This window comes from Chiroxiphia lanceolata, chromosome 1 (genome assembly GCF_009829145.1).
Source record: "Chiroxiphia lanceolata isolate bChiLan1 chromosome 1, bChiLan1.pri, whole genome shotgun sequence".
NCBI classification, from domain to species: Eukaryota; Metazoa; Chordata; class Aves; order Passeriformes; family Pipridae; genus Chiroxiphia; species Chiroxiphia lanceolata.
Window position 1 is genome coordinate 49,014,311 of NC_045637.1, and position 22,101 is coordinate 49,036,411.

Sequence of the window (22,101 nt, forward strand, 5' to 3'; positions counted from 1 at the left end):
ACTGTAGCTGATTCCTGGAAACTCTATTCAGTGTTTAAATCTTATTGCTTAAAGGTTTGTCTGTCTTTATAGTTTATTAGTACCATTCTTCTGAGACTTTTGCCAACGTTTGCACAATTCAGGCATATCAACATAAGCTTCAAAAGAAAGATTCATTTATCTGAAGAGACCACAATTTTATGCCTTTATCCTTACTTGGATCTTTCCCTGAACTATCTCTTTGTCCACATTTTTGACATATGCAATGAGAATTAAGTGATTAGTTAATCTTAGCTGCAAGTAAGGCACCCAAATGACTTCAGCATGGATTGCTTTACTGTCCTGCAAGAGCACATCCAAATGAAGTCTGCACAATGGCAAAGGGCTACATGAACTTTGCACTCACAAAACTGTTGAATCACTTAGTAGTAGGCACACATTCCTTTTAGCTACAAGAGATCCTCAAATCAGCATATTTTCTACCATCACGAATGATGAAAGGATGTAGTTGCTAGTCTACAGTTCCTGACATTAGAATTTTTGGGGTCAGGAACAGCTCTTTGTCACATCACTGGCAGCAAACCCCTTTAGCCAAATTCAGCTCACCTAAGCAAGGCTCACAAAATTCACTGTTCTGTCAACAATATCTTCATTTGCAGTATTACCCAGTAATGCTCACAGATAAGTTCTGGTGTTAACACCCAACTCAGATGAATAAGCGGTATTAAATCTTCTCTTTTGCTCTTGACCCTGTTTGCCTGTAGATGATAAAACCCACTTAAAAAGAGAGAAAATGTTGCAAAAACTCTAATTTTTCCTTATTTATAATTTGTATTGATTTTTCATGATTGTATATTTCAAGATGGAAATTAATGTGAATCAGAACTATCACAAGAAATGTGTCAACATTCTCCAGAAAAGCATAAAGCAAAAAAAATCCTAAATATTTATGTTTGGTAGTAACTGACAATATAAAAAAAAAAAATCCCTTACATCACCTGACATCTGATACGTATATGGTACACATGAACAAAACCAAAACAAGAATGTCCCTTTAAATTTTAAGGGGAAGAAGACAAAAAGAAAATGAAAAAAATGACTGCTTTAAATTAGCTTCAGCCTTAGATGTTTTAGAAGAGTAAAGGTAAAAGCTGACTGTTCAAATACTGTTCTTTTATTTGGTGTGTTCACAGTCTTTAAACAATTACCATGCAATGAACCTGTGCTACAGTATTAGAAATGTTTTCACTAGAACCCTTTACTGCCTTTTAAACTTACAGAGATTTAAACCATCAAAATGACCTTAATATTTCACAACCTAATAAAAGACACTGGTTCCACTATCTAATACAAAAGAATCCTTCGCTCAATTGCCTTGCGGCATATAGGGCATTCACTCATTCGGTCTCCACAAAGTTGACATGTTCCATGGCCACAGAGAAAGATCATATTCTTCAGGCGGTCCAAACAGACAGGACACATAGTCTGTAAAAGATTTTGACAGATTACACAGTCAGTGGCAGCAGTTATACAGTATTGAAAATTTCAACAATTTATATGTTGCATAGAACAACAAATACATCATCTTAAGCATAAAAGATGATTGCCATAGCATAACCCAGCCACTAACCTAAATTAGTTTGGGCTTTTTTTAATCCCATTTTTACTTGATATTGATTTAAAATACGTGGGTTTTTCCTACACAAACAACTATGCAGCTTTTTTCCAAATATGATCCCTTTAAGTAAGACAATCCAGTAGAAGGCTGACACCAAATTTTCAATATCATTGTCTTAATGTTGCAAACTTGAGTATTCTTCAGAAACAGTCTCCTGTATGTCAAGTAATCTTCCAGGGAGCAAACACCACAAACAGTTTTAGATATGCAATGCTTGGGTAACGATTTACAAATTTCTTCTCAGGTTATCTGGCCATTCGTATACTTACCTTAAAACATCAAGCACTGAACACATGCAGAAGCAATAAAAATGCTGCATAATCAATAATATATATAAATATTCAATACTTTGTTTGTGGAAGTTATCTAGATTTTCAAACAAAAGAACGCCTCAAGTTTCAAATGAAGAACAGTTTAATAAATATCTGACCTTCAGTCATAACAGTAGCACAGCAAACTTTTAAAATCAATTTTAATTGCTGAACATTAAAGTGACAGCCAATGCCCAAAATCTCTAAAAGTTCTTCAACAGTAAAATTAATTTTGTACCAAGCCACTAAGGAACAGTGTCCTTCACCTTTTGTCATATGCAGAAATTTTGGTAAGGCGTGTTCCTTCACCATAAACATATTGCAGCCACATTAGGATTTCATTTATAACAGTTGATCAAAGGTTAGTAAATGAATAGATGTTACAACAGATGATAATTGTTAAGACCATTCTATAGTCCACCAAGTCAAATCTCAGATCTGAGATACACTATACATATCTAACAAATATAAATGTTGATCTTGTACATAATATGAAATACTGAGAGGGTTCATATTTCAAATACAAATTCATTTTATCACCATCTTGCACCTGTAACTTGTTTACATACTCATCATTGGGTGTTTACTTCAATTTGTTCATCTAAAGACAGAAATCCATAGTAGGAACCCTATTCAGTATAACCTTTAAAGCACAGTTTCTGTGGAATTAAGAGGTATTCACAGAATCAGCTATGCTGGAAAAGACTCTGAGATCATAAAGTTCAACCTAAGACCTATCACTATCTTGTCAACTAAACCATGGCATTAAGTGCCACTTCCAGCCTTTATTGCTTCCTAGGGTAGATAGCTTAGTTTAAGACCAACAAAAACCCAAATCACCATTGTTCTGCTTATACAAAGTTTAAATTGGCATGGAGTCTGGCCAAATGCCTATTTTAATCTTCAGGATACCAGTATAATGGAGTAGCACAAGTACAAAACCTTATGCCAATTTATGTTTAAAAAAATCCTGAAGGGGGGTGTTCTCCAGCTTTGCCAGATTTCCATAGTACTATAACAAAACACTCTTAAACAAAAAATTTGCCCAATACTGAGCATCTGTCAATCAGTCCCACTCATTTTTCCTTTCACACTAAGTCACCAGCTTCACATCCCAAGAGGACAATTAAGAGTATTCTTCCTTCAGTAACTCACAGACTTCAAGTATCAGCTATTTCCAAGGCAATGCACATGGAGTTGTTCTGTGACAAGTGTCTATAACCTGACAGCATTGGCATGATGCCCTTTGACAAAGGACTGACAAAGCAAACAAATATCTTTTGGGAAAAAACCCAACAACTCGTAGCCTTTATTCTTTGTTTTAGCTAATTGCCTTTGTGTCTAAATATAATGTCAGAATTACTAAAGTTAAAAGGGTCTGTTTCTCTCCAAATGACACAACATCATTTAAAAATGAAAATATTGATCAAGGGACTCAGAAATATTAAAAATTAAAATCTGTTTAAACACTATAGCTTTTAACTGTTTCAATCAGTGAAGCACAGAAATCCTAACATGTTCATCTTACAGATATTTTCTGCAATTGCATGCAGTATTAGCAAATTGCCCAGTTTCTACTGCTTAGTATGAAAGCAGAGAATATAAAATACATTAGCTGTTTAATTTCTCAACATGATACTAACTTAAATGTTAAGTTACTTTTACACAGTAGGAGAACACAGTTGGCAGGACAATGAATCTTCCTGTTTGCTACACAGGGTTTTCTTGATTAACTCAGCAGTTTCCCAGTGAGACAGAAGCCCAGATAACGAAGCTTTCCAGCTTCCGAGGAGAATTTCTTACTTAACTAGGAGTTGATAAGTACTTCTACAGAATAAGCAGTATCTGTTTCTATTGTACTACTAGTTTTTTAGAAAAGCCTCTGTATGAAAGATTTGACTACTATCTTTTGAAGAAAAAGAAATAAAAAAGGACTATAAACAAGGCATTATGCCTGCTCTCTATGAGAACTACTTTTCTGTGTAAGGACTCTGAAAAGTGCTCATAGCCACCTTAATTGGCTTTGCAATTCAAAAAAATTTTTTACCACTAACAAGGTGTTTTAAACTGTTTGAAGTATCAATTCCTCCTTACTAAAAACAGTTTTTCCAACAATATACAGGTGCACAGTGACAAAATAAATTTATTTTTAAGGAGGAAGAAAGTGATGTAAGTATGGTGAAGGAACATACATAAGATATTAGACAGATGATGATGATCATGTATGAAATGGAGTGAAGGTATTGCAATTACAGTCAAAAGGGTTCACATTCAGGGAATCCCTGAAGAATGGTGTGGTCATCAGATGTGGGAGATTCTGTTGACATCAGCATCACTTCTGCTTGCCACCAGAAATGGTTTTAAAAGCTTGCTGCACTAACATATTAGATTATCATTGAAGGTATGAGTTGAAACAAAGGATTATACCTGCTGAAAGAGAACAAATTAATTTTAAGTAGAAAAATATCAAGACTGAATTGTTACAGCATAAATCAAAAGAATACACAGTTATAGTGGACTGTTGTGCATCACTTTAAACACAAATTTAAAAAATGACATGATGAATTTTTATCAAATCCAACTTGCTACTGACAAGTATGATATTCAACTTGTCTGATCACAAGACCTAAGCAGAAAAGATACTAAGGAAAATATGGAAGAGTCTCAAGCCAAGATGCACACAAGAATGACCAGAACCACCTTGTTCTAGTCAGAGGCATTGAACAATTCTGGCTTCTGGCTAGCAAATCTCAAAGGTAAGACAAAATTGTATAGAATAAAAGAGCACCTAAGGAAAACTGAAAAAAACCCCTGAGATCACATCTAATCAAGAAGAAAAACTGTAATACAGTTTTCTTTTCATGTGCCTAAGAGTATTAGCACACCCAAAGAGTAATCTTTTATAAACTCCTAAAATTAACCAGAAAAACATACATCTGAAGAAAATAGATTACTTGCATTTATGCATTCATCTGCATCTTTCACACATATCCTTTCAAATGCCAAAGAAGTAACCATATTCTTTCCATTCAATGCTAAAAAGCAAAGTAGAAGCTAAACAGTAGATTTAAGACGTCAGAGATATCTAGACATTACAGGTGTTACTGTTAAGACAGACATGCATTTTTCAAATGACAATTTTCCATCTGCATGTTCTTTTACAGACAAAAGCTACACAGGAATCTGTTTTGAATTTCCACTACTGGGGTGCTGGCTCAGTCACCATATGACAGGAACAGCTCTTCACAGACATTCTACCGAGCACATCAGCTCCCAAATTTAAGGCATTTAGAGATACGGGCTGTAAAACTGCCAATCTGAACACTGTAGCCTTAGCTTTCACATGCATGAACAGCTGAAAGCCACAACTACCAGGATGAGATGTGATGCTGCCATCACTGAAGTATTACTGACTGCTGTAAACCTTGTAAGAGGAAAAAGCAAGTTAGAACACCCCTGTTTCCTGTATCCATGAAAAGTCTCTTCCAATTTTGTTATACATAGGGAAGCCAAAATCACATTGTTAGGGTTCTAAGAGAGTAAGTTCATACAATAATCAGATACTCCAGGTCCTTTACTACTGAAAAATCTAAAAATCAAGTTTTTCTACAGATGGAAAAAGCGATGAAACAATTCAGTAATTTAACACAACAAAGTTCTGCATGTAGACAACTACTTTAAGCATTTCAAATGGAACTAGACTTAGAGACGTAATGCATTTAAATAGGTCACTGAAAAATTAATTTTTCCATTAGGTTTCTGAATTGCATGTAACTTAACCAATGAATAATCAATACAATCTGTAGTTAATCTGTATAAATTTCCTCCTGCAAACACTATACATAATTACAGATGACAAATCATAACATTTAAATTACAAATATTCAAGTTTTTTGTATAGTACTTTCAAAGTTTTAACTTTGCAATTACACAATCTTTTGAAGAATATGTGAATCATACCCCTCATATGGCACTTAACTGCCAGCTGTTGTTCAAAGACAGCTAATGAACAAACAAGTAAAGATGCAGGTAGATACAGAACAGTGAAGAAAATCTACTTTTACCACCATTCTGTGAAAACAGCTTCTGCTGTACCTACACATTCAGGTCACTAAACAGGCAGAGAATACACTGACTGGACAGAGCACCCTTTTTTAGTCACGCCAACACAGATGTTCTTAAACAGACTGATTATCCAACCTGGCCACTTGATTTTTTTGTTTTTAACCCTGTACACAGAGAACATACAAGTCACATCACACAAAAAAAATACTGGTCATTTAACTAAAATTTAAGAGCTGATGCACTTTAACACGTCATCTTGCTTTAAATAACAGAGGATGCATTGGTTTTTCCAATTAGTTTAGTGGTCCATAAAATTTTTATTCAGCGCTTTTACCTGTTCCTTGATGTCTTGTAACTGTTGCTGCAGCTTCTGTACATCTGCATTGACATTAGTATTGTCTTTGTCTTTCTGCAAAACTGGAATGTTTCCACTTGCTGTAATGTAAAGAAAATAAAGATACATGATTATGCAGCAATCCAATGAAACAGGAATAATTATTTCCAGTGTCATAACTACAATTTTTTAATTTTCTGAAATAATGTTAGTCAAACATCTTTGGTAATCTAATTGAATTCACTACATCATCACTGCAGCTCGATTAATAAAGAATTTCTTTGAATTTAGTGGCAACACTTCTTTGACAAATATTTCCACAATAATGACACTTGTAGTCCCTTAATGGTCTCGGAGTTCTTATTTGCTAGTAGTTCCTAAGTAAAATTTTTGGGGTACGTGTTTAAAAAAAAAAGCCAAATCCTTTAGCACTGAAAAGACTTATCTACACCGATGATTCACTTTGGTGTTGAAAACTGCACAAGTGCAGTTTTTACTGAACTTTTCTTTAGAAAGGAGAGAAAGTATTTAGGTCATTTAGAAGAATGAGAACGAGAAGTTGGTGGAGGAATATGAAAGAGTATGGGCTTTGGAGTCACTCACAAATATCATCAGTGGTATCTTCTGTACCTTCCCTCCGCAGCACATTATGAAAGGCACTCTTCGCTCAACCACTGCCCGACACTGTACACACTTCTTCATCAAGCTTGCACAATCTGGTAGGACAGAGAAATAAATCAACTCGGAATCCTGCTACTTAATTTTTCTTCTTTTCTGTACGTGAGTTTGTCTAATCACAGTACTGTACAGCAATGACTGATCAGATGTTTATAATAGAAACAACTACTTTCTGCACAAACTTTCTGCAAATCACACATATAAAAAACATCCTGTTTGGGATTAAAAGTAAATCTATTCCCTTCATCTCCTTTTAAAGTATTTCAAGTGAACAGGTTCCTCTTTCTCCAAATGGATGTCTATTCCACTAGAACTGCAGAAGTTAAAAAGTAAAATTACACACATTTGAGATCGAAATTTCCAAGAATGTCTCACTACCTTTTTCCTTCAGAGCAAAGAATCTCACTAACTGTCCTAATGGTCCAGGGGCAAATAAGTGCTGCTCCTTACCCCTAAGAATAAACCTACATCTTTTGATATAATCCTAGAAAGGAGGCTGTAATTCATCTACAAAAGGCAAATTATTATGTCTCATAAATGTCAAAAGGTTACTATGAATTAATAGAATGGGTCGTATAAACTACACAAATTTGGAGACTCTCCATTATCCTGTTTGAACAAGATGTCCAGAAAAAAATCTGGAAAGAAATCATCTGCATTTGTTAAACCTTTTGCTGTCCCTGTTACAGCTTAGACTCGGTAACGTGCACTGCACTGCTGAAATCCTTCACCACAGCAATCAATCTTTTTGTTGTCCTCTTTCCTGGGAAACAAATCAAAACCACTTTTCTCATCATCTTTCAACTGCAGACAGTGAAAGAGGCCAGATCAGGATAACTATAGTCAATGACGTCAGCTGCCTCAGCCAGAAGAGAGGAAGAAATCAGCCTTCTTCAGCAAGACCAAGCAAGCAGTTACTCATGGGAATGATTACCCTCCCTCTCATGTAGGTCCTCATCAATATGGACTGCTCTTATCCAGGCAAATCACTCTTCAACAAAGCCCTGAAATGCCTGGAGACAAGGTGATGGCTGCATTCTCATCCACATATTCTCAAAACCAGAAGATTTCTGGCAATCTCCTAGGTGGTTTTTTTCCTACACAGGATAAATCAAAGTGAAACACAACTGGCGCTTTTTGCGAAGATATATGATGTGTCTTTTAGAGAAAAATACAGCCCTTGTGCAAATCTGTAGATTAGTAATGAAGTATACTAAATATTTATTTAAAGTATTCTTTTAAAACACCATTTGCACATCTGAATGCCCAAAAAAGCCGTGAAAAAGCAACAGAATTAATTCTAATAACTTCAGAAGTTTTAATGATATACAGTAGGCTTTTGTAATAAATAACTCAGATGGAAGAGCACTTGTTTCCTCAATTTTTGAAAATCTCCGCTTTGTCCTCCAATTATTACCAGCATGCCAAATAATGTCAAAATTCTAACCATCACACCGGGCTATCAAGGAAATTGGACATGACATCAGATTACTGATGACCTTTTAGCAATCCAATTAAAAGTATTCTGTTTCACGATTACTTCAGAAAGGGCTTCTGTCAAGTTACTTACTCTCACAGGCACACATATGACCACAAGGCTGGAAAAGCACCGCTGCCTTTTTGTCTGAACATACTACACATTCTTCGATCTGTAAAGAACAACAAACACATATGAGAAAAGTTTATCTCCTGCTCTCTACATTAATTTGTAAGGCACATGCACTTCAAGAAGCTTTATCTAGTTGGGTTTTTTTAAACAATTCAGCACCTCAGAACCTAACTTTAATGAGTCAGTGTGATAACTTCTAAGAAGATAAATTTTCTAGCAATTTTTGCACACTCAGTACACTGACAGGCACAGAGAAGCAGTTAGGACAGTATATATTTCTTTATTTTTTCTTGTTCTTTGTTCCATCGTATATACTTAAATTGAGGTTATTCAGTCTGGAGAAGAGAGGTCTCTGGGGAGACATTATTGCAGCCTTTCTGTTATTTAAAGCAGGCTTATAAGCAAGATGGGTACAAACTTTTTAGCAGGGCCTGTTGCAGAAGGACAACACGTAATGGTTTTAAACTAAAAGAGAGTTGATTTCGACTAGATAGAAGAAAGAAATATTTTATAATGAGATTGCCCAGAAAGGCGGTAGATGCGCTGTCCCTAGAAACATTCAAGGTCAGGTTGGATGGGGCTCTGGGCAACCTGCTCTAGTTGAAGATGTCTCTGCTCATTGCAGGGTGTTAGATATTAGATGACTAACTTGAAAGGTCCCTTCCAACCCAAACCATTCTACGATCCTATGAAATTCACTTATAAGCTACTGGTATATTCTGGATTAGGGTTTCTCTAGCCCTTTATTGTGAGTATCTGTATATGCCATACAACCACAGAATGGCCTGGGTTGAAAGGGACCTTAAAGATCATCCCATTTCAACCCACCTACCACGGGTAGGGACACCTTTCACTAGAGCAGGTTGCTCAGGGCCCCATTCAACCTGGCCTTGAACACTTCTAGGGATGGGGCATATAGAGTTTGACCACAGACATCACATACCACTCCATTCATACTAGCCTGGACCACTTCTTCCAGTTCATAGAACTGTTGGTCTGAGTCATTAATTTCTTAGCCTTTTTAACAGATATTACTGTAATTTTTTATACAGAAGAGAAGTATTAACCAGATATTCCACACTCTCAACCTAATTCTGCAAAAGAAATGAAGGGAAGGTTATCCACAAAGGTTAGCCTTCAGCTGGGAAAGCTGATTTCCATAGATTAGCTTCTTTAGATGGATGACTCGAGGTAGAAGCCTTACTTTGCTGCTCTGAATCCCCCAGTGACAGAACCCTTTCACTGATTGTAAAGGAAGTCTAGAGAAAAAAGAGCTCCCGCTATGTTAACATTTGGATTTTGGAAATACGCAGCGCAGAATAGTGAATGGTATAAGAAATAAGAATAGGAGAGTGAATAGTAAAAACAATACAAATTTATATTTACAACTCTTATATTTACTCTGAAATAGAGAAAAAAAAAACCCAACACAGCGCAGAAGCAGACTAGTCAAATGTTTGGAAAAAATTTTAAAAATAGAGTTGGGTTTTCATAAAAGCTACTGAGACTAGGTCTCCAAAATAGGGCACAACTGGTTGATACTCTGAGGAAAAAAGACAGCATAACGAAACTTGTGATTCCTAAGAAAGAAAAGGTGAAAGTTGAAAGTAATTATTAACTTCAAAAACAAGCACATATTAATTAACTCAGTTTACAGGCAAATGATCTTTTAAGCAGCCCTAAGGAATAAAAGAACTCAGAAGAATTGAATATTACTGAGGGAAATTATACTTCAGAAAAAGCAGTCATTTATCTTAACGTGAAGAAAAAAATACCGTGAACGAGGGAAATAATCTATTTCAATAAAATATCCTCAGGTGACTGTATTAGGAACTCTGAAGACCTGAACAATAAAAACATTGCAAGGCAGGGAGAGGTACAGGGAAACACAAAAGAGCAATGTACAATGTTGGGACAAGATATCATTACAATGCAAAATTAATTCCATCCAGTGAGACACGTGTAAGGCAAACTACCACATAAATTATGTATTTCCTGGACCACTCTATTATTGTTTCTTTTCCATTAAAAAAGAGAGAGAACCAATGAATTTTGGAGGTTTTTACCTTTGTCCTAGACTGAACTTGTTCTTTACAGATGAGGCATTTTTTCACCCGTGGTGAGCACAGAGAACAAGTGGCAATGTGTCCACATGGGCCAAACAGCGTATCTCTCTTCATGTCTGAACACACCATACATTCTTCTAAGGTTTCCGAATCATTGTTGATCATAGACGGACTTCGGGAACCAACCTGACCACTACAAAGAAACCTTGCAGTCAAACTTTTAAGAACTAAAAGAAAAAAATTAATCTTAATTTAAAATGCACATCAATTGGCTGCTTATATACTCCAACGTATTCAGGCATCACTGTATCATCATAAAGCAATCTGAACTGCCTTTTCCCAAATGAACAGCTGTCACCAGAGTGCAAGGTCACACGCTCAGATAAGACATCGTAGAGAAAGTGGACACAGAACAGCATGTCGTGAGCATGTACGTAAAAAGCTGTAAAACGCCCTTCCCTCTCATCCTAAGAGTTTATTGATAGAGACATGCCCTGTAGATTCAGAACCGCGCAGCCGAACACCTTCACCCTGAACACCTTTCAATGCCCAGCAAGTGACAGAGCCCAGGCTCGGTCAGCGAGTTCAGGTCGGAGCGCTGTGCTGCTGCTCCCCCAGCAGAGGGCGTCGCTCCCACAGCCCTCACCAGCCCGTAAAAGCTGGTGGAGAGGGAACAGTCAAGGGATGAGGCCGAGATAGATGGACACAGACAGAAAGGCTCTGAAAGAATATAAGCACCTTACTCCTTACCAGGACAACATCAATAAAAACAGCCTCTCTTCGTGACATTTTGAAAGTACCGTTTTGATTTCCATACAGGAATTAAGGATGAAAATCGTTTAAGAAATCACGGGGGGAACACAACCAGGACAAGTTGAATCATCTCATACTGCATACACTTGGTAACATGACATTTCACTGAAATCATAATTCCTAAAGACATCAGACCCACTCCCTTATACTCTTTTTACAGAATCATACAATTGTTCATGCTGACAGGTACTCAGTAGGCCACCTGCTCAAAGCATCTTCAACACTAAATTTATACCAGGCTATACTGGGCTTCACCCATTTCAGCCTTTAAAACTCTCATATGAGATTTGTGTGGAGATTTGACAACTTCCTAGGCCAACCTGTTACAATGCCTAATTATTCTTCCTGTGAGTTCCCCCACTCTGCTATTTCTGAAGCTCTACAAACCTCCACCTGCAGATTGTCACCTTCCCATTCTCTTCCCTTCCATAATAACATGCATGGAAGTCCTGTAAGACTTGGGTAAATTTCAACTAATGTATTTGTAAATAGCATTCAATGTACCACAGCAAATGAAGAATTAATTGAAAGAAAATAAAACAGCTTGCATGTTTTAATGCTATTGCTAATAAAGGTACAGTGTTATAAATAAGTAAGTTAATCTATAGAAAGCAGAGATTTGGAAACCTTGTATTTTATGAATACACAAACCTGACTTTTTCTTTGTGACATTTAGCCAATGCTTTGCAGAGACTCGGATCAGGGCAGAGATCGAGAGGAGATTGACCCTTCTTGTTACGAATGCTGAGATCAGCTCCGTTGGCTGCCAGGAAGCAGGCAATAGATGCTGCACTCTTCTTCTCTGCTCCTTGAGTGCCAAGTCCCATTATTAACTGAAAGAAAATAAATACGTAAGCAACTTGAAAGCCTCTATACAGTTAAGAATTGTTTGGCTAAAGGAAAACTGCTTGACATGAACACATGCACATACACACATATATGTATAAACCTGTAAGCTCAAGGAAGCATCTCTAGAACTAAAATTAAAACAATTGTACAACTGTTTAATTTTTAGTCAGCTATACTCAATTTTCCTTTAAGGAACTAAAATTCAACAAGGAATAAGAATTCAGCAAGGAACAGTTTGACTGTTGAAGCATCCTGCACACCTATACTCACATGTGAAGGGGCTGTCCTTCTGTGTAAGCACTGTAAAGGGCAAAGTTCCAGGGGGTATATTCAGAACACACTTCAGTACACTGAAATTGCCGAGTTCAGACAAAATGCTGCCAACAACACCACACTTGGACTGAAAACATAGCTGAGCAGAGAAATAAATACACACCTACTTTTAGTCTAGTGAATAACCTACCTGCCCAAGAAAGCAACTGAATTTGAGTCTTTCTCAGCCTAGATGGTTTTAAACTCACACATTGTCCTTCCTGTCCTAATCAGATAATGCTACTTTGCCCTTTTACAGCTAGTAATTTATTTTTGTATTACTGTACCTATTATGCACAGTTCACAGGGCCATCTAGACAAAGAGAGAAGGTTCACTACCATAGCCCGGCAAGAAGAGGATTCACCTGCCCCAGAGCATTCTGGGCCTGCTCCCAACATCTTTTTGTATTAAAGCTTGATCAGATAAAATGCATTAAGTGTAACGCAGACTACACAAAAAAACAGAACTGCTGGCACCACTAAGAACTCCTCAGCAAACTACACCACCTTACATTCAAAGGAACAGCTTTGGCACAGCTCGGACAGCTCCAATTCCGGGAGTTCTAAGTGCTGAATTCCGGAATTATAAAGGCTTCAATGCTAGGATAGAGGCAGGATTTTGTATGCACTTCTTTCCCATTATTTAAGTGCCCAACTGACTGATGGACACTTTTTGACACCATTTTTCATTTTGTACAATCTATCCCTGTAGCTGGTCTTCTAAAAGCCCCCCTAAAAATCAAGTCGTTTTGGCTGGATTAACCACCATTTAGTATTTAGAGGACTAGATGTGCTATTTTAGACAGAACAGCATACAGGAATAAATTTTAAATACCAGATACCTGTCACTCCAGCCCTAACAGCTGCATATCTTGAAGTCTGAACTATGAAGAAAACAGTTTTCAAAACCCCTCTAGTTATTTATCCCATCCCTCAGAGGTAACTCATGAAGAAAAGGAGTTGGTTTGGGTTAATTTTTTGCAGCATGTGAAGACTGTATGAGAAGTCTTTACCCTGCTTTGATAATTGCAAGGTTATCCTTCTCATCATACAGCCACCCAGTTTCCTAGGGAAGCAATTTATGTTTATTCCTTTTAGTTAAGAGTTCTTATCCCTAATCAAAACTCTTATATCAATAAGTATCACTGAGGTGCTACAAGACTCTTGAAGGTCACTTTATGAATTCACAGATGCTCATCCTGCATTCTTCCTTATGATTAGGTAAGAACAGTACAGCTGGAAAGACTTCACACCAGGAAAATCAGTAAGTTATGGAGACGCATTGCTTTGCAGTGTTCAGATCACAGAAAATTTTTGTTTATAAATTCAAACCATTTTTATGCACTTCAATTACAGCACTGGCTGAAGTGAAGAGATTTTATCTAGCTTCACTCCAGGTACTCTGAACCACGTCAATAATTCAGCCAAGGCAGCACAACACCCAGTGAAAGTGATTTGCTCCCAGGTTGGCAGAGTAGTCATCATGGAACAGCCATCAACATTGGTCTAGAAAACCTTGGGTCCTAAAATGCCTCTGCAAGCCGTACTATTTGAAAACACCAAGACAATATTGCATCCCATGACACTTTTCAGGAACCTACAACTTTTCATGCACGCAAAATGAGAACAACACAAAACAAATCCATGAACAAAAAACCGAGCCTCATTATGTCTTAGTGCACAGTCCAGCAGCAGAAAGCCTCCTCTGGAAGGGTCCAGCCCTGAAATGCAGCAACACAGGCCAATTCCAGTCAATTTACCTGTGAGGGAGAAGTCTCTGTGTAATCCAAGAAATAGCATAAATATCATCTAAGTAATTGTAGTTACTGAGCTACTTTTGAAACTGTAAACACCTTCCATTAGAGTTTTTTTGTTTTCAGTTAGGATTTAGGCAGTGGTATCATGCAAAAGCATTTTAAAAGTCTGAAAGATGTCTATATTAAAATAAATTACATTAAATGCACCTGGGAATAATACATTTATTTAGGATAAAAAGGTACCCTAGAGGAAGGAACACTGCACCTGTAATAAAGAACTCAAATGACTTTTTTTGTAGTGGTGGGGACTTAACACAGAATATCCTGAGTTGGAGGAGATCCACAAGGATCATGGAAGTACAATTCCTGGCCCTGCACAAGACAACCCCAAGAATTACACCATGAGCCTGAGAGCATTGTTCAAACACTTCTTGAACTCTGGCAGGCTTGGTGCTGTGACTACTTCCCTGGGGAGCTTGTTCAACAGAAGGAACTACTAAAAAAAAATAAATCAATGTTGAAGATTTCGTTCCATATGTTTCCACTTACAAAGTAAGTTCATGATACCAGTAAAAAATATTGGTTTGTATTTTAAATAGTGGTCAAGGTAAAAAGTAAAAAATTGTAGAATTTCAATGAAGCTGCTGTTTGATCAACTTTATCAAATACAAAAAACCCTAAAATCCTGCAAGTGAAATTTTTATTTCTCAGTTTTTTCAACTGAAACTAAAATAGAATAATTATTTGTTGAAGTACTATACTACAAAGAAGCATCTTACAGGTCTTAATAGGTTGGAATCTTCAAGACAGCAGTCCAAAGTTAATTAGAATTTAGCCAAGCAAAAATGAGGTCAAAAGTACTACATATTTACATAGGTGATTTGCTATCACGTAGACTAATGAAATATGACATGTTTCCCAACCCTTAAAGGAATTAATAAAGAATAATAAAAAAACCTCCAAAAACAAACCTTCAATTTATCATATTTACAAAAAGAAAACCTTACTGGTACCCAGACTAATTTATTAATCCCATTTCTCCTTTATTATCCATCACCTGTGTCTGCAATTCCACACAAGACAAATTACTAATGTGTCTTTGGATGGTTTTAGAGGTCCAGATGCCTGCACGTATTTGCACAGCTTAGATTCTGTCTTTGACACACAATTTTGGGCCAAAGATGGTTTAATATTTAAAACTGTTTACTGGTCAAATCTAGTTTTCAGAATTTTTACAATATCTTTATTTAAATAAAGATAAATAGGTCTAGGTATTGTTCTCATTTATTGTTTTTCACAAGACATTTTCAAGATAGTTTGACCATCTTAAAGAGTTTACAGGTATATTTTACCCAGGCTTTACTCCATCTTTTATATTTCAGTGGCATGTTGCCACATAAAATTAAAATAATCAAGTTTTCACCTCTTCTCTGAGGGCACATATCTTCTCCATGTCACTTAAACCTCACAAATTTTTTAGTTAAGGGAAAAATTTTCTCTGCAGCTAAACAAGTGCAAAAAAATGACCAACAGTTTGATCAAGCTAATATTGGAGATAGTGGCTAACTATGATTTTTTAAAAAACATTAAAACATTTTTAGGTGATCAGAGATACAATCAAGAGGGGATTTTTTTTTCTTTGTTTCTTGTGGTATCTTTCCAGTCCCTTTTTTCTTATTACTTTAATAGAAATAAAAAAACCACCTTTGGTTTAAACCAAGGATAATTCTCAAATGAAACTAGAAAAAGAACTCAATTCTCTAAAACACAAAATCCCCCCCCCAAGGTGATGTTTAAAGACATGATGGAAAAACCCCCGCTTCTCGTTAACACAACAACTCTATTTTCATTGTGGATGCCACTAATGAGACTGGGCAACAGAGAAACCAGTTTATGAAATGCTGAATCTGAAAAAAAATTATGGATCTCCCATTCGTTCCTTTCACAATTAAATTTGTATACACAAAGTAGTCTGGGCACCTCTCGTAGAGTCCATAGATCATGGAAACAACTGAGCTGTAATTGCTCTCCTCCTCTCACTTAAAAGGACACAAGCGTATTCTTACAAATGCCAGTCATTTTAAATTTCTTTCAAAGCTTATTCCAGTGTATTTCAGTGAGATTAAGTAATCAGTTTGAAAAACATTTGTCGTACTGGGAAATTATTATTTTGAACAAAAGCTTTTTAATAAACTCGGTGTATTTGTATTTTCTTAATGAAATGCAAAACCATCACCCTCAGCTAAAATTAGAAAAAATATTATGACACTTGTAACTAACGATTCAGCAGATCTGACCTACTGTTATGTTGTGCATCTTTAATATCTACAGAAAAAAATTCTTGTTTTTCTCAATTCAAATTGCTCCAGAATTTTATTTCTCCTTTGCCTCTCAGGTAAACCACAAACTTCACCATTACATATAGGGTTCACATAGCTTTTTGGGTGTGTCAGAAAGATATATAAAAACAAACATACAAAATTAAGAAGGTATTGTTCTAACAGAATATACTTTCAGAAAGTTATGGAAGCAAGTAAACAATTAAGGCTGTAAAGACATGCAAGACACTGAATCACAGAAAATTATTTCAGTCTTATTCTGTACTGTAACACTGTTTATTTCTCTTTCCTAAAAAGCTACTTTTGATTTTGGCAGCTATACACGTTCACTATGGAAGAGAGATTTGTAGAAATATTTTTGAACTAAATAACCCTGTTTTTCTGTAACAAAAATAATGACTACACGTGAAAAGCCACATATAACAATGTGATTTCTGCCTACACCACAGTTTAAAGCAGAATGTCCATGTAAACTCATATTGCCAAATACAGTTCAACAGTACAGAACTAGACAAACTAGACAAAGACACAAATACACAGGAAAAAAAAAGGAATAAATAAATGTGTTTTATTTACTGTGTTCTTTGATGGCTCCCAAGCAGTATCTACCTTGCCCACATCTTGCATGTCTTGGAGCTGGCGGAGCTGTGACAGGGTATGGTGTCTCAGGGCTTCATGCAGGGGAGTATCCCCATCTTTATCCTGAATATCCAGCTTAGCACCCGCACGGACCAAGAGCTGAAACAAGAGAGAACCCAAATTAGAACAAAAAAAGGCAATTTACTCCTTTTAAAATTAATTTCAGGAAACTATGGTTTAGGATGCTCTAGGAGGTCCAAAAGGGTTACTTTTTTATCTTGCTACAATTCACAGTTGAGTTTATTTAAATTTACCTGAAGCTCAACCCTCAACTGAAGCATTTATCTGTTCCCAATATCAAGCTGATTTCAGCAGAAGCCTAAGGCTTGCCTACGCTCTGAGTGCTACAAAAGACATAATTTTAAAGGACTCTTTCCACTAAGCCTTTAATTCTTTCAAGAGGGTCTACAATGTAACATATTACAGCAATATATCAGAAACAGAACTAGTGGGCAATACTGTAGACATGTATATACTCTTTACTATTAAGTAAATCAAAAATCACCACTCTCACACCATGCTAAATTTTACAACTTAATTTACAGTGTTCTCCCATTAGCAATGTAGTTAGACATGTACTTAGGTTTACCCCGATTCAGCAGGAGACATAAAAACCAATGACACCCTTAAAAACTATCTCAGAACACTTTGAAAAGTAATGAACTGTAAGACTTGTCTCTAAGGCTAATTTTAGACACACATTCCTGGTCACATGACACAAAAGCAAGCATAAGGCTGCACAGGCCCTCCTATTCCAATTGCCTTTGAATACAGCCTTTCCATAATTCAGTGCACCAGGACTTTCTTAAATATGCTGTGAAACAAAACAAATCAACACATGCTGACAAATAAATAACAACTGACCCTAAAAATTAAACCCCATCACTGTTCCTATTCAGAAACCTGCAGATAGCAGCTGAGCTTTTAACTTCAGTTTTGAGCTTGTGATACTCTGCAAAACTGGGATTAGCAGCAGAGACAAAAGGCATAGTCTAGAAACAGGAATACATGAAGGGGATCTCCCTCTTTGGAACCCGCATCCTTGCAAGGATCTCAGAACCAAAGAATCTCAGACTACAGAACAGGTTAAAAGGAAAATAGCTTAAAAAGAATTCAGAGCCTCATTTTCCAGGAAGTATATGCCTGCAATTATTTGCAGTTTACCATTTTCCCCAACCTTTTCCTCTACAAGTGAAACCAAGAAAACCAGCTAATATTTGAAACAGTCTCCTTTCAACTTTTTACACTCTCCAATGGATTTACTCTGTCGCAATTTCTTTATCATATTCATATCTTATGTCTGCCAGTAGTTCTTTACTGCTTAGTTTCTTCTGGAAGAAATTCTGTAAATGAGTTCTTTTCAGAGCAACCTGGAATCCTTGACTACCATTGAAATTCAAAGTTTTTATAGAAGTTAAAAAAAAACCCAAACAAAACTTAAAAAAATTTAAAAAAAGACAAACCACTACTCTTTGTCATGGCAGCAGGGCATTTAAAAGAACCCCGCTACCTTTGACCACTATTCCACAGATGCCTGAGGGTACAAACCCAGCCCTGGAAGGTATCCAACAGGAATTAATTTTGAAATATGGAGCCAACATGTTCTTTGCCAGGCTGCACGAGCTATTTTAGGACTTCTCAGAGTTAATCCAGATCTGAAGTACGGACAGTCTACAGGGTCATTCACTTAAAAATTCTCAGATATAAGCATGGAAGTCTAACACACATGCTAATTCTACAGGACTACCTTCCTGCTCATCTGTTACATTAATATTGTATTCCCAGGTACCGGGTCAGTTTCAGAGGGGCACAAGAGTTCACCAAATACAGCTGCCAAATAACTTGCAAGATGCAAGTGACACTGACTCTAGGAAACCATTCTTTTGGTAGCAAGTCGTATCACATGTTTCACTGTAATGGGATCACACCCATCAGCCCTTGGAGAGGGAGAACCTTTACAGCAAAGAGAAAATGCTAAACAGAACCGCAGATACAGGTCTGCAGAAGGGGTACAAATCTTTGTAGGCCTAAGTAAGAAACAGTTTTTCATATAAGGTGACTCTCTCTGCAAAGACAGAAAAATTACACAAGGGCCAAGGCGAGGTTGATGTACCCATTCATAGGGAACATCTCCTCCAGCAGTAAGCTCTCTCTGAGCCTCAAAAGCCCACATTAGCAAGGCAAGCACTGAGCCACACAGGTCCTTGCATGGACAGGGCACACAGGCCAGAAAAGGGCAAGCTGTGCCGGACTCCCATTTCCTGTGCCAGTAACAAAGTTAAGTATAAACTTTCTCAACCATGCAAGCAAAAGAACAAGGATAGCATTCCTTTCTCCAATAAGGTACCACTGTTACTGCTCACGGCTCTCTCAAGCTAAGAATAGGGAATGTTCTTACACGGAAAAGTAGTTAAGGTCATAAAAAGATTTTTTGTTTAGCTACCACTTGCAGAAACTCTGAGCAAGAATAATTACGCACGCACCAAGAGGCATCAAAAACGCTATTGGAAGGTCCCATTACAGTACCACAAGAATCAGACAAGTAACAGCGGAACACATTCTATCTTTTTCAACAAGGAGGGGTGCTGGAATTGGCAACTGCACAGAGGAAACCATAATGCACGTGTACAAAAATTTAGCATTCTTGAAATGTCATTCATATTGCTGACTGACCTTCTGCGCAAGTTAGCAGGTTTCTGAATTAAACAAAACGCATCACACAAACATGCAACAGTTACATACTGTCAAACAATTTTTTAAATGTTCATGAAGTATCCATGTCTTAACAGCTGCCATTGGCTTTAGTCAAGTACCATTAACCATATGGCTTATTGCAAAAAGATACTTACCCTAACAATCTGTGTGTGCTGTCGTTCAACGGCAAGGTGCAGAGCAGTTTGCTGATTAACATTCTGGATATCCAAGTTAGCATTGCCCTGAAAGATATTTAAAGCATTAGGATGTTATCATCCCAGCAATTCATCTACAGGCAAGGCAGGCCATTAGGGCACTGAATATGACCCTGAATATGATTCCTGGTTAGAGGATTTGAGAACAGAAGTGATTAAATACTTTAATTATTCACTGTACAGATGTTAATCTGTTGAATGAAATGAGGTATCAAGTTTTTCAGTCCCTCTGCACCATTAGGCCATTGTAACGATCTCAAAGGCAAGTTTGACCTTTAGAGCTCAACACATGTCCTTCCCTGCTCTACTGGTTCTGCATTGCAACTGCAGGTGTAAAGCAGCAAACTATTTTCACATCAGATGGTTAACCAAAGCTTGACATTTAAATCCTCCTGAGAAAAGAGTCCTACCTGATGCACCAAAAGTTCAGCCACTTCCACATGATTATTGAGAGCTGCCAGATGCAAGGCAGTATAACCATCATCTTTTTTCTCATCAACAATCCATGGCCGTGGTAACTTGGACAACAGTACACGCATGGCACTGAAATAAACATGCAGGGATGGCATAAACACACTTATAACATACACTGAACAACAACAGTTGAACAACATTAATTCTCAGAACTATGTAGAAGTCGCTAAAATAACTTCAGTATTTTTTCAGAGAAAGTGGGTGAAAAGCTGTATCAAAAGTTCCAAAGCACAATAATTTCATGCTCACTTCCTTCTAATTAAAGCACACAAACAAACCAAACAAACAGCGTAAGTATCAGGTTTGCTTTCCAGAAGGATGTTATCTAGCTGTAAAAATTACCTTAAAAAAGTATTCCAACAAATTCTGACAAAATAATTTTCTCTCTCAAAATCCTTATAGCATCCTTTACTTAAGTGATTATTGACCAAGTTCCACTACATTAGATTTCTTTAAAATCATCACTTTATAAACTGATGCCATGGGCTGTAACAGTTAAAACTCAGTTTCTGAGAAAAAAAATGTAGTAAGATCTCTTAAGCACAGACAAAATAAATGCTGAAACTATCAAGTGAGTACTAGTGCAATATTTTCCTAACAGATAATGGCTGAGTATAACATCCCCTGGCAGTGCCTAGTGGTCAGGGGTAGGGTGAGGTTAAGCAATTCGATTAATACAGACTAAAATCCACGAAGTCCGAAGACTGAAGTGTTAAGGGTATTAACAACACAATGCTAGATAAACAAATTGCTCAATCTTATATTCTCTCAGAAATACAGTTTTCTTAAGCTTACGTGTCTTCACTGAGCTTTTGGAATAGGTAAGCAACCAAATTTAAATCCCTTATTGTCTTATTGTTATAAACAGCATATGCAGCTCCCTTATGACAGTTCCTCAAACACAAACAGAAAACTAGAAACTGCTATAATCTTGTGCCAAGAAACCTCTTCTGTCATCTGATTTTTCCCTACTGTTGAAGCTACATGCTCTCTACAGAAGAAACAGAGCTTCTTCACAAAATTAAAACTTTTAAAATCCAAGTAATTCAAGTGGAACCACTCGGTCACACAATGGCTTTCAAGGAAGATAATATAACTGAATTAAACAGTTCTTCATTAGCAATCTGATATTGGAAACATGGGATTTCAATAAGACTCAGAAATAGCCTCATAAAATGAGCCTCTCAGAATACTAAAACATATTCTCAACAGGTAGGAATGACTGCTCTGTCAAGTAGTAACTGAGCTCCTAATTCATTGCAATGATCTGTCACCTTGAACATCCACAC

At 36.8% G+C, this 22,101-nt stretch overlaps 1 protein-coding gene across 1 annotated transcript in view; it reads right to left on the reverse strand.

The window, feature by feature from the left end:
* Nucleotides 1-1,131: 1,131 nt before the first annotated feature.
* Nucleotides 1,132-22,101, reverse strand: part of MIB1 (mindbomb E3 ubiquitin protein ligase 1) — a 73,553-nt gene continuing 52,583 nt past the window's right edge. Inside the window, 10 exon segments of the mRNA XM_032678674.1 lie at nucleotides 1,132-1,464; nucleotides 6,368-6,468; nucleotides 6,971-6,997; nucleotides 7,000-7,083; nucleotides 8,616-8,694; nucleotides 10,721-10,913; nucleotides 12,185-12,366; nucleotides 17,367-17,528; nucleotides 20,279-20,365; nucleotides 20,749-20,881. Coding sequence (XP_032534565.1) covers nucleotides 1,324-1,464; nucleotides 6,368-6,468; nucleotides 6,971-6,997; nucleotides 7,000-7,083; nucleotides 8,616-8,694; nucleotides 10,721-10,913; nucleotides 12,185-12,366; nucleotides 17,367-17,528; nucleotides 20,279-20,365; nucleotides 20,749-20,881 — 1,189 coding nt within the window. The 3' untranslated portion in view covers nucleotides 1,132-1,323.